We start from the raw sequence: 13,297 nt of genomic DNA, 5'->3' as shown, positions 1-13,297 counted from the left end.
ATTGTCCATCAGGGGCCGGCTCGCGCCCTCGCAGGGCCTTGGGGCAGCTGAGCCAGTGAGGGGAGCCAGCCTGTGGGCCTGGGCACAGCGGCAGGGAGAGCGGGAAGAAGGCCGGGCAGCAGAAGCCGGTGGGGTCACGCAGTGTCCAGCCTCTGAGGCTCTTAGAACAAATCCAGCCCCAGAGCTCCAGGACAGAACTCGGTGTGGCCCAGAGCAGCTTCATGTGAGCCTCGTGTGGGCCGCCCCGGCGAGTACTACAAGGCCGACCAGCTGGGAGAGGCCAGCGGGCTCCCTCCACACCCCAGGGAGATGGACCAGTCGAGCTGGGAGAGGAGAGACTGGAGGGAGCAGGAAGACAAAGGTCCTGATCCCACCCACGCCTGTGCCCTGACCCCGGCCACTCCCCCAGAGCCAGGCCTGCCCCTAACAGCAGCTTCCCCTCAGCCCGGCCTCCCAGGCCTCAGTGCCTTCTCCACACGAAGTACCCCAACAGGGAGGAGGTGGAAGGCCACCGCGACCCCACTTGCTCAGGTGCTGGGTCAGTGAGGAGCTGAACACAGGCTGGAGGTCACAGGCCGGGAGGTGCCTGCTGCGGGCCGTCCTCCAGGGGCCAGGAACCCCAGGATGACAGCAGGGGGGTACCCATCGCAGTGCCAGCACTGATCAGCTTCAGGACACAGCAGAAGAAACAGTCTGAAGTTATGACCGGGACATGCCTTCGCCTGGGGCGGGGGACCTGGTCAGGGAACAGCCCTGGGGAGCCTGGGCTGGATGAACCCAGCACCAAACACCCCAGCTTCCTGAGGGGAAACCTCGTCGGCCTAGGAACAGGAAGAGCGAAGGTGGTTGCTGGCTGGTTGCCTGAAATAACGCGGAGAGTGAATCCACAAACCACCTCGGGAGAGTGCCGGAACTGCGGCGTTCCCACGTTGTGGGGTTGGGCACGCACAGGCTGCTGCATGCAACACAGCCTTTTCCAAAGGCGAAGGCCAGATACTCACTTCCGCCTGCCAGCGAGCTGGAGCTGGAGACCTCGCCCAGAGACAGGCCCGGGAGTTCCCAGCACACCCACAAATCCGGGCGCTGCCAGGCCCCGGGACTCCACGCTTCCACTGTCCTCTAGCTGGCGCGCAGTGCGTGCGTGGCCACAGAGAAAGCGCTGGCTCCGGGCAGCGATGAAGCTGTGCTCGCCCAGGGCAGCCTCTGCACCACGTAGGGCACCTCGCAGGGTGGTACTCACACCAGGGCAGCCTCCCCATGCTCAGGGCACCTCGCAGGGCAGTGCTCACCCAGGGCAGCCTCTGCACCATGCAGGGCACCTCGCAGGGCGGTACTCACACCAGGGCAGCCTCCCCCAGCTCAGGGCACCTCACAGGGCAGTGCTCGCCCAGGGCAGCCTCTGCACCTCACTTGCTCAACCTCAGTGTGAGAGACCGTGCACAGCTGCCTGGCCCCACCCTGTGGGCACGGGGAGATGGCCCCCCAGAGCCTGGCCTGAGGGAATAGCCTCTGTCCTCATGCTGCCTTCACTGCCAGGAAGCCACGGGTCCATCACAGAACCCTCTCGAGGTCTCCTAGGAGGAGGGCATTTCTCTCCTAGGGCGCTCGGGCACACAGGAGGGCCTGGAGGGTCGCTTTTGCAATGAACTGGGGCAGGGGCCTGGGGGCCGCTGGCCTGAGCAGCTGGCAGGAGACCCGCCCTCACCACTTCAGTCGCTTCCTTTCCAGGCAGTTGTCCCCACAGACGCAGCCCCACCTCCAGGTGTGTGAGGCCTGCAGCAGCTCCGACCTTTCTCAGCCCCCACACCGTCCAGCCTCGCCCAGGGCTGTCACCGACTTCTCACCTCTATTGTATCCTCGCCCCATCACTGCCCCTTCTGGAGCCCTCAAGGTCACCCAACTCCTCCTCCCTGCTGCCACCCCACCTGCTGTGCCTGGCCTTGTCCTGGGCCTCTACGCTACCTCCTACACCCTGAAGGGCAGCAGCTGGCCGCCCTGCTCACCCCACACCCGCCGCCTGCCCACTGCCAGGTTGCGAGGCTCCTCTTTCTCAAATGCTCCTGGCCACGGCTCCATGATGCCCACTCCTCAGGCTTGGGAGCACAGATCCAGACCTGCCAGGCTGTAGCCCAGACCCTCCGCTCAGCCCCTCCCTGGCCGGCCCAGTTCCACGCAACAGGCGTCTTCATCAGTTCAGCAGCAAAGCCAACTGGCCCTCTGTGCAGGGGACGCCTGCAGCTGGGTCCATGGCGGATGCAGTACGGGGACGACCTCCTGCTCCCACACAGGACCACAGAGTGACCAGGGCTCGTTAGTCACCTCTGGACCTCCTGGGATTGCAGCATAGCCCGGTGACAGTCAGCTGGTCTCTCCCCGGGGGCTGTTAGGTGACAGACACCTGAAGACCATACAACAGAGCCTGCAGTGGCCAGGGAGGGGAGCCGCTGGGGTCTGCACGGGACAGGTGGCCCCCCGTGGTCAAAGTCTGCAGCACGAGCTTCCATGGGGTTCGCAGCTCAAACCCAGGCTCCCCTTCCACCTAACTATGCCCCTGTCCTGGACTCTAGCGAGGATTAAAATGAGAGGAGCCAGGGCCAGCAGGTGACACGGTGTTTAAGATGCTGGACTCCACACGGCTGATCATGGCTGGAGTTCTGGACCTAGCAGCTTTTCTTCCTCTCTCTCTCCATGAGATAAGTGTGCAGTCTTGGGCAGAGCACCTGGGGCACAGTGGCCCAGGGCAGTGCTTCCAGTCACCTACCCGGAACCCCCAGCAGCAAGACGGTCCCTTACGGTTTGAAAATCCCACTTGTAAGGTTGGAAAATTACTTGCACCCAGCAGGGGCACCCAAGCTACAGACTCCCACCCTGCCCTGTCATCAAGGCCGCTCCACAGCCGCCCCTTCCCATTCCTCCAGGACCCCATCCCCGGCCACCAGCCTGTCCCTCCCGCTGTACTGTCCATGTTGCTCCCCCAGGCTCCTTCACCGTGACACACTGCTCGAGTCGCTGGCCTCCCATAAAGGCCTGCCAGCGCAGCACCTCCCCGCCAGCCGAAACCGGGGCTGCCCCGCTTCTGCCACTCATCTACCATGCCCCCTCCTGGGGCTCCCTTGCACCCCCTTCCACTCGATCCGCCCTAAACTCCATTTCTACAACGCCTGGTGCTGTGCAGGAAGGCAGCTGGTTCTGGGCGTCGTCTCCAGGGAGCCAGCTGTGGTGTCCACCTCGCCACTCCCAGCTGTCGCAGACGTGTCCAGGCCATGCTGGGAAGTCCAGCATGTCACTCGTGCCATCTTATCCATATGACAGCTCTTCTGTCCAGTCCAGTCTCTGCGTTCTCAGCGTACTTCCCAGGGAGCCAGGCCGGCCGGGCCCCTGGGCCGTGTGAACGCGGCTCCCTGGTTTGGAGGGGGTGCCTGTCGCATTCTCCCGGCAGTGCGTGGACTGAGACTCTCTGGAGCTGCCTTTCTTAGGTTAAGGAGCCCCCTACCCCCAGCTCCTTCCTTTTCTAATCATGAACAGTGTGACATTTGTCAAAACTCTGTTCCACATTAGTGAAGGAAATGACATCTGTAAATTTTTATGATGTTAGTCACCCTTGGCATTCCTCAGATAAACCCACCTGGGCGTGATTTTTATCTGATGCAGATTCTTTCATGATTACAGCGCTATTCAGGCTCCTACCCCGACTCGTTTGCTGAGAGCTGCACTTTCCTGCGGACACATCCGCTTGGTCTAAGGCTCGAACACGCTGGTGTATAATGGTTCACAGTGTTCGCTCGCGGTAGCTCCTCCCCCACGCTGGTCCTTTGGGCTTTTATTCTCCTTTTCCATCAGCTCAGTGGAGACTTGCCCTTGCAAAAAGCACTTCCGGCTCTGTACCCACCCACCGCTCCCACGGGGCCCACTGAACTCCCTTTACCTCTCCGTTCTCCCCTCTGAATTCGCTGCTCTTTTTCTAAAATGCACATTTTCAGCTTTTTTTCTTTCCTATACTATCAGCACATATGACAACAAGTTTACCTCCAAGTTCTGCTTTTGTTACACCCTACAAACTGACATTTTATACTGTCACTAAAAAAAAAAATTTTTTTTGAGAAGTTTTTGCTATAGGGTGCATTTGCTCACCAGAAAGATAGAGAGAGACAGAGACAGAAAGAGAGAAATCACCCCCTAGGGGGATGGCCACGCCGCAATCCCTTCTCCTCCATTCTCCTCTCGGGATCTTGGGTACGCACGCACATGTGCCCGGCATGAGTTTAAGCCACCAGGTCCGGAAATTGAACTGTAGTCGACTACATGGGAGTCCAGCTACGTAGCCACAGCGCCATCTGCTGGTCCCCACTAAAATTTTTTTCAGGTGTTTGTCATAGGTGTGTGCACTTGCCGCAGACAGAGACAGAAGGAGGTGAGGAGTCACCGCCGGAGGATGGCTGCACCATGATCCCTTCTCTTCTGCTCTCTTTTTGGAATCTTGGGCACGTATGCACACATGCCTGGTGGGAATTTCAGGACTCAAACTATGGTCAGCCAGGTGGGAGTCCAACATCTTAACCTCCATGCCACCTGCTGGCCCCCATTCAACTTTTCTTCATTGCACTTCTTTGATTTCCCTTCAATTTTTTTCAAAATAATTATTTTTATTTATTCATTCGCTTATTTTATTTTGGCCAGAGAGAGGAGCGAGAGAGAGAGAAAGCCACCAGGTCCGGGACTCAAACCATGGTCAGCCATGTTGGGAGTGTCTAGCACCTTAACCACTATGCCACTTGCTGGTCCCCGATTTCCCTTCAATTTGTCAAATCCATTTGTGTTTTCCATAGGTCTATTTTCAACTCACTGTCCTAGGTACACAGAGATCTAGAAACTTGAAATGTTTCCAGTGAATGGTCTTCTTATTGTCACTCGGCCGCCCTCTCTATCCCACTGTCACCATCAACCCCAAGCCGATTTAGTTTGCTAAGTATACAGATGCCCAGGTTTATCTGGTTGAGGTCAACTGCCCTGTCCTTCCCCACTCCGCTCATCTTTATGCCACTTGTGAGTGTCACCTCAGGTGACTATCCAACTGGACACTTCCTGTCTCTATTCCACTGGCAGATTCAACCCTCTCAACTTTGCTAGAGACCAGGGTCCGTAACCCTGGACCTGGTATAAACCTGCAGGCAAAGCAGAGGGCGCCTTGCTGGCTTCTACCAGGGGCCGCTGGTGCTGAAGACCTCCACCTCTTCCTGCTGGCATCTGGCCTGCCTGGGTGCCATCTGCCAGCCTGGGTGCCATCCCGCCTGCCCGGGTGCCACCCGCCTGCCTGGGTGCCTTTTGTCCTCTGTGCTTCCCTGCTCCTGCAACCCAACTGCCTGGTGCTCTCCCTCCAGCTTTCCATCTTAGCCAAGAGGTGCTTCTTGTGCAGCCTCTGTGGTCTCCCCACCTGGGCCGGCCACCTGGGGGCAGTCCCAGGACATGGAGCGTAACCCCCTTGGGGACACTCAGCTGGACACGGCCAGGACCACTTGCTCCACCTCCCACAGTGTCCCCAGCCCAAAGCACTTCGGGGCTCGTCCAGTGCATCTGGGTGTACGATGCTCCCTGCAGGTGAAGGTCCACATGTTAACTCTGCAGCTCAAGGTCAGGCTTGGCCCAGGCCTTCCCTGTCGTCATCCTAGCATAAAGAAACGCTCACCTTCCGAGCACGAGGCAAGAAGCCTCAAGTCCCGCAGCTGCCCAGGGCACCCACGACCACCTCACAGCCGCGCAACCTTGGCAAGCTTCCACGGGGTGCCCCATTGTAGAAGTGCTGGTGGTCGGGAGGGTGCCGCCAGCCCGAGCACTCAGGTTACCACAGCAACAGGCATGACGCACACAGGGTGGGCTCTTTGCCTTCGTGACCACGTTACCATCGGAGGGCCAGGTCACGAGAGCCTATCTTGTGCCCCAGAACGGCTCTCCCTCAGTGGTGACGAGTCCCGAGGGCAGGCCCAGGAGGGCACTCGGAGGCACCTCACATACTTGGTGACAGCCTGGGGCTGTACCTCCCCATGGGACTGGTCTTCTCTAAGTGGAGTGCACAGAGGTTTTAAAAGAGGGAAATCGGAGGGCCAACAGTGGCGTGGTGGTGGCAGGGCTGGATTCCCACATGGCCGGCGACCGCTGGAGTCCTGGACCAGCCAGCTTGAAATTCACACTGGGCGCATGTGCATGTGTGCCCCAGATCCCAGGAGGGTGAGGAGTTATGGTGTGGCCATCCCCCTGCAGAGTGAGTTCTCATTTTCCCCCTCTGGTGAGTGCATGTGCCTATGATGGGGGGAGGTAAAATGAAAAGGGACTCAGGGCCTAGGCACATGTGGCGTGGTCAGCACTGTCCAGAAAATGCTCGTTAACTTTGTACATGGCTGGACATCCCATGCGCTTCCACCATCCTGTGCTCCCACGACACCCTGGGAGCCCGCACGACACCCGGGAGCCCACGACACCCTGGGAGCCCGCACGACACCCGGGAGCCTGCATGACACCCGGGCGCCCACGACACCCTGGGAGCCCGCACGACACCCGGGAGCCCGCAAGACACCCGGGAACCCACGACACCTGGGAACCCGCACAACACCTGGGAACCCACGACACCTGGGAGCCCGCACGACACCCTGGGAGCCCACGACACCCGGGAGCCCACAACACCCTGGGAGCCCGCACGGCCCCCACGCCCCCCTGGTAGCCCCCACGACCCCCGGGGAGCCCGCACGACACCCGGGAGCCCACGACACCTGGGAACCCACACGACACCCTGGGAGCCCACACGACACCCTGGGAGCCCACAAGACACCCTGGGAGTGCCCACAACACTCTGGGAGCCCACGACACCCTGGGAGCCCACACGATGCTCTGGGAGTGCCCACGACACCCTGGGAGCCCACATGACACTCTGGGAGCCCACACAACACCCTGGGAGCCCTGGGAGCCCGCACAACACCCTGGGGGCTCAGCAGACGTGGCCAATTTCATCGGATGCAGTGGAGGCCCACCACCTCTCTCCCGTGGTGTCCTCTCCCCCGTGTGCTCTTTGGCAAGCTCCTTTCTGCTTCTCAGTGCTAGGAACCCCTAGGAAATCCTAGACCCGCCTGGACCACCTTGGGAGACCCACGGGCTTTCACCAGGTCAGGGACACACATGGGTGCAAGGCACCACCACTCCTGCCCTTGCCAACGAGCTTGCCGCCGCTGACTTCAGGCTGAGAAGGCCCATTAACGCTCGCGAGACTCGGGTGTGACAGTCACTCTGATTCCTTTGTGAGCTCACATGTCTGTCAGGGGGCTAGGATTTGGCGTGTACAAAGTTCCAGGGCTGCCCTTGAAAGGAGGGTCCCAGTCCCACCTGGCACAAAGCGAGGAGTCCCTGACTTGGCCGGTGTCCCACCCTCCCAAGGGACCAGCTGCCTGGCTGAGCAGAAGCCGTGGGGGCAGCCTTCCTGGGGGCTGGGGCCAGCCTGGCTGCAGGAGCGGGTGGGGCCTTACCGGGTTTCCTGTCTGGTTGATCCCCACCACGAAGACCAGCTGGGAGAAGAAGAGCACCCCGATGAGGTTCTTGTGGATACTGTGCAGGTTGGAGCGCAGCGTCCGCGCCAGGGTGAGCAGGACGAAGGCCACCAGCAGGGCAGCCAGTGACAAGGACACCGCGGCGTAGGTGATGATCTTCAGGGGGAGGACCTCCCCGTGCTGCAGGCAGGTCGGTAAGGTCAAGGGTAAGTGCTGGGCTCAGAATTTTGCACGCTAACGACCAACGACATGATTTCATTCCGTTATCTAAGACGGGCTGGGCCCATGGACTACGGCAGCGCTCTCAGGGTGGCACAGAGCAAGGAGGAGGACCAAGTGAGTGGCCTGGGACGGGCACGAGCTCCGGGGTGGGCGGGTGGTGTCTGCACGGCCATGGAATGCAGCCCTCGCCTCCCAGCTCCACGCTGCATGGTAAGCCTCCTGTGAGGCATGTAACCGCCGCGTTGAGGAACATGGAGGGAAACCCTCACACACACACCCTGGCCAGGACATGCTGAGCCCACGTAGCCCCCGCTCTGAGCTGGGAGAGACCTTCCAGGGAGTCTCAGTTAAGGTGCGCCTCCTGCAGGCACCAGTCCCGCTCCTGGGCTGTGCTCAGTCCTATCAGATGTGCGTTCTGGGCTCCGAGGCTCCGATTCCCCTTAGGGAGAGCGGGGTCCATGCCCAAGCAGCCTGAGAACCACCTGGATGGGGCTCATCACGGGGCAGGGGCTGAAACCAGCAGAGTGCCCTGTTCTGCATAAACCTTGGGTCGGGCCCTGGAGGAGGGCATTACAGCACCGTCACTTCACACGAGGAACACGAAAGCTCAGCTGGGCTCCACACGGAGGGCAGACGGGACTTCACGCCCGGTGACGGGACTAATGTGACACTCCATGTGCTTACCATCCCAGGCAGGACACCGTTCCTGTATGTGCTGCATGCCACGTGACTTACGCAGCCCGTGTAGACTGCGTGTCCTGCATGTCCTGTACTGCTGTGTCCCAGGTATCCTACATGTTGTGTATCCTGCATGTCCTGTATATACTACGTGTTCGGTGTGTCCTGCACACCCTGCGTATCCTAAGTGTCCTGTGTCCTGTGTCTTGCATGTTCCATGTGTGTCCTACGTATCCTATGTGTCCGGTGTATCCTGTGTGTGTCCTGTGTATTGTACATGTCCCGTGTGTCCTGTGTAACGTGCATGTCCTGTGTATTGTACGTGTCCTGCATATCTGGTGTACCCTGCACATGCCCTGCACGTCCTGTGTACCCCAAGTGTCCAGCATATTGTATGTGTCATGTATTACACATGTCCTGTGTATCCTACATGTCATACGTATGTGTCCTGTGTATCGTAAGTGTCCAGCGTATCCTACGTGCCCTGTATATTATGTGTGTGCTGTGTATGGTACATGGCCCATGTATTCCCGTGTCCCGCATAACCTGTGTTCTGCATATTGTGCATGTCCTGCACATCCCGCATGTTGTCAGTGCTCTGCGTAACCTGCATGTCTCGTGTACTGTGCGTGTCCTGTGTACTGTGCGTGTCCTGCGTACCCTGCATGTCCCGTGCCCCCATGCGTCGGCATGTCAAGACGAGCTTCCTATGCTCATCCCCATGGGCTCCACCCCGCTTTCCAGAGCTCTGACCATGGGCTTTAAGACATTCTGGTCAAGGGACCAGCTGATGGCGTAATGGTTCTGTTGCTGGACTCCCTTGTGGCCGACTGCTATTCAAGTCCAGGACCTGGTGGCTTAAAACTCACTCCCGAGAGGAGAATGGAGGAGAAGGGACTGTGGTGTGGCCATTCCCCTGGGGGGTGATTTCTTACTTTCTGTCTCTCTGGAGAGCGCATGTGCCCTCTGAAACCCACTCTGGCCAGATATGCCTACCACAGAAGGCACCATGCAGCCATTTCAGGCCGGGCAGCGTGTCTGTACTGCTGTGCGCTTTGCAGGCGGAGGCCTGCCAGGCCCCAGCACCAGGCACTGGAAACAAGCCACGTTCCTGGTAACCTCCAGGAAGTGTTGCTCGGGATCCAGAAGTCAGAGCTGTGGGCTGCACGGAGGCGACCCGGGACCGGGAAGCCAGGGTCAGGCTGGGGACTGAACACTCAGGGCTCTGGGCCTGAAGCATCCTCTGTGATCCTTTGGGAGCCAGAACCCTCGGGCTCCCCAGAAATGCCATCCTAGTGAGACAGATGCCAGGGCTTGCCTTGCACTCTGCCCTCCGCCCGGGGTTACCCAGAGACCTCTACCCTGCGGCCGCTCCCAGGCCAAGGGACACTCAAGCTCCACCAGTTTCATTCCATCTGCCTCAGTTCCAGGTCCCTTAGGCTGGGTCTCAGCTCCTGCCTTGCCCAGCTTCCGGCCAGAACCCACCTACCCTTGGGTGGGGAGAGACTGCTAAGGATTAACCCCTGCCAGGCAGGGCCCTGAGGTAAGCTTCGAAGTGCCACCTGCCCATGGGAGGCGCTGTCGCCTCAAGAGCAACTGAGGGCTGACTCGCCCCCCCGGGAAGTGAAAACCTGGAGCACTCACCCAGAAGTCCCTTGGGAGGAACAACGGCCTGGCCCTGGAGAGGAGGTGACGGGCTGGGTCACCCCAGGCTCCACACACCCACCCCAAGGCTGGCCTCGGACACCCTCCCACCTGCAGTGGGATCCATCTGCAGCTCCACAGGCCACGCACACCCCGGGCTGTCCAGGACGCCGGAGGTCAGGAAGCTGTGCAGCTGCAGGGGCTCCGGCCAGCTCTGGCCAGCTCCATCCTCCATGCTGGTAGAGGGGGCCGCTGACATGGACGACGTGCCTGCCTGTCTCCCCTCCTGGGGGTAGAAGCACCCTCTCTCAGCAGGTGCCAGGCCTCTGCCCGAGGGAGGTGTGCATCCCAGGAGCTTCTTCCCAGCCTGGGGCCGGGTCTCCCTGAGCGACAGGGCTGTGAATACCCTCCTGAATCCCCGGATGCCAGCCATTACCAGACTCTGGTTTAACTGGCTGATTTGGTTTGTCCAAAGTGCTTCGAAGGAGAGATGTCGAGTAGAGGGGGCAGGTTTGGGGCCGGGCTAAACTTCCTACGCTGAAGGAGGAAACCTGGCGGGCTTGCAGGCGGGCAGGTGCAGGGGTGCGCACCTCACGCCGTGAGATGTCCATGAGCACCGCGCAGCTGGCTGCGTGGCTGCACAGGCAGGCCACGTGGGTCCGGTTCCGGGTCAGGAGCTCGCAGCCCTTGGCGGACCACCCTCCGGTGCCTCCAACGCTGGGGAGAAAAGGGACAGGGTGGGTGTGAGATGTCCCCTGCACCCGGGGGAGCCACCCCAGGTACACTGAGGCCTGGGGACCTCGTGGCTGGAGAGTGTCACTGTTGTGAGGACGGCGGCCCTCGCTGCTGCCAGGAGCGTGTGAACAGCCTCGCTGCCCGGGGCTGGCCAGGGCTGACGTGGGGCCTCTGAGCTCGCCTTCTGCGTCATCGTGTGGTAAAAGGCAAACGGCTGCCCAGAACCCTGGCCCGGCCACGAGCAGGGCTTTGTTCTCCGGGCTTCTTTCAGCCTGGGCCATCCCACCTCCCGCTCACTCGCCCTTTCATCCTGCGACAGCACAGCCCTTTATGGGAGCTGCCTGGAAGCCAGGGCTCAATTACTGGTCCCTGGCGGTAAAGGGCAGCCCCAAATAACAGGCTGTTACGAGGCGTGGCTCAGCCTCAGAGGGGCCCTGCCCGCCCTGGCTCTGGGAAAACCACCAGCCTGTTTGATCCTTAGTTTACAAATCTGTAAAATGGGATGAGTTCATGCCTTTGCTGAGAACACTGGGATCTGGGGGTGGTGGGGATGAGACAGCAGGGAGCAGATCGTTAGAGCGAGAGCTAATTGCCAGGGTTCACACGACTGGCCAAGGACAGACGGCTAGGCCGGGCGGCCACTGGGCCGCATGCCAGACAGGGCACTCCGCTCGCTGTGAAGGGGCCGTGGCTCTCTTTTGTAAGACAAGTGCCTATTACTCTCCCGACGTGGCGCTGGCTGCTTATTAACGAGACCCGGGCGCTGGGCACGGGAGGAGAATGACGCATGTCTCCCTGCAGCCTCCCCTGTCGAGCCCCGTGGGCGGCACCGCAGCACCTGCCGGGTGAGAAGCGCCCACATTTGTTTTCTCCCAGCCACAGACCACTTCCATCCACAGCGGCGCCCGGACGGGCACTGCTGAGCACCTCACGCCTCTGACAGGCTGGGCAGCCCCGATGGGCTACTCAGCAGGCTGGACAACCCTGCTGGGGGCCAGTGCAGCCTCTGGGGAGGACCAGCCCCCATGCTGTGCTGTGGCAGGCAAAGTTGAGCTCAGGCCCCACCTGGTGGGAGAGCTACTCTGCTCTGGCCCCACCTCCAGTGTGTGTCTGGACCAGACTTGCTTCATGCAACCTGGGCACCGATGTCAGCAGCTGCACCATGGAGTCCTGCGGGTGACAGCCTGGTCCCCAGTGCCGGCCTTCTCGAGGGATTCCTGGGTGCATGCGTGCACGCGCCTGCATGTCTCTGTTGCAGCTGTGCACCTGTGCGTGTCTCTGAGCGTCTCCACATGTGTGCATGTGGGGAGGCTCGGGCACCCAGGGAGATGTAAGAGGACAGACCTCCTTACCCCACGAGGGGCTGACAGGGAGGATTGGACTGGAGAAGGCTGTCCACGAACAGGCTGCCAACCGGCCTTCAGGGCCTGCACGCCACTTGAGCCACAGCAAACTTCATGCAAGGACATGCAGCCCCTGGCCCACACTTACGCGAGGGAGTGGTTCCAGAACACGCAGACAGGCTTGGTGCGCTCCTCTGTTTCCAGGAGAGCGAACTCCACCAGGACAGGCCTCTCCGGGGGGCTCGGGAGCAGGGCCCCATCACTATACACTGTGGCGCTCACTACTGGGGTGTTAATGACGGGCCGGGTGGGCAGCCTGCGGAAGACAGGGGTGCAGGACACACGCGCAGTTAGGGGTGCAGACGCCCGCGGCAAGCACAGACCTGTGCCCTGCCTCAGGGAGCAGCGAGGGCTGGCGGCAGCGTCTCCACCCTCAGAGTAGGTTTCCCCAGTGACAGGTGCACAGGCCTCCACCGCCAGGTAGGGGGGACGCAGAAAGGGGAGTCAAGGTGTCAGAGACCCACATGTGGGATCTTCAAAAAGCTCACAGGAGGCGTATCAAGTAAAAGCTGGGCATGATCTCTATTTTTTTGCACCAAAATAAACCTGTACTGTAATTGCCTTTTCCATGAACTTTCCGAAGTGCCCCCACAGAACGAAATGCTGGGAACTGCTCACAGGTCCAAGACCTGGGGCCTGGCGTGGAGGGGCACCGTCCAGGCATGAAGAGGGACGGGAAGATGACAGGTGTGATGCAGGTTTCAGCCAGCGTTGGCCGTGGGGCTCTCGAGGCCGGGTGTGGGGGTGGGACGGGGCCCTGAGATGGAGGGTCGGCACACTGGCAGAAACACTCGATCAGCCGAGACGGGGTGCACGGCTCTGGGCGATGCCATCCTGGGTCACCCAGGCCAGTAGTATGTCCTGGGCCTGGGTCCCAGAGCAGTGTCACCATGAAGGCTTGTGGTGATGGGACTTAGCCTGGGGTACCCTCGGGCCCTCTGGACACAGGTGCCCTGCAGTCTGGTGCCTGGGCCTTACCGGAGGCTGCGGCGGTCGGGGTCGTACTGCTCGGGCAGCAGCTGCCCCAGGGTCCGGTAAACGACGACCAGGGCGACAGCGAACTGGCCCGGCTCCTCCGGGCGGCTC

General features: G+C 60.7%; 1 protein-coding gene across 1 annotated transcript in view; it reads right to left on the bottom strand.

The window, feature by feature from the left end:
- The window catches only part of CELSR1 (cadherin EGF LAG seven-pass G-type receptor 1), a gene marked incomplete at its 5' end in the record, with an annotated part of 155,990 nt that overhangs the window by 16,394 nt on the left and 126,299 nt on the right, over nucleotides 1–13,297 (bottom strand). The window contains 4 exon segments of the mRNA XM_006164654.3: nucleotides 7,509–7,709; nucleotides 10,664–10,790; nucleotides 12,300–12,467; nucleotides 13,190–13,297. The exon segment at nucleotides 13,190–13,297 is cut by the window's right edge and continues 18 nt beyond it. Coding sequence (XP_006164716.1) covers nucleotides 7,509–7,709; nucleotides 10,664–10,790; nucleotides 12,300–12,467; nucleotides 13,190–13,297 — 604 coding nt within the window.

Source organism: Tupaia chinensis, unplaced genomic scaffold (assembly GCF_000334495.1).
Source record: "Tupaia chinensis unplaced genomic scaffold, TupChi_1.0 Scaffold143651_1, whole genome shotgun sequence".
NCBI lineage: Eukaryota > Metazoa > Chordata > Mammalia > Scandentia > Tupaiidae > Tupaia > Tupaia belangeri.
This window is presented reverse-complemented; position numbering and strand designations above follow the sequence as displayed.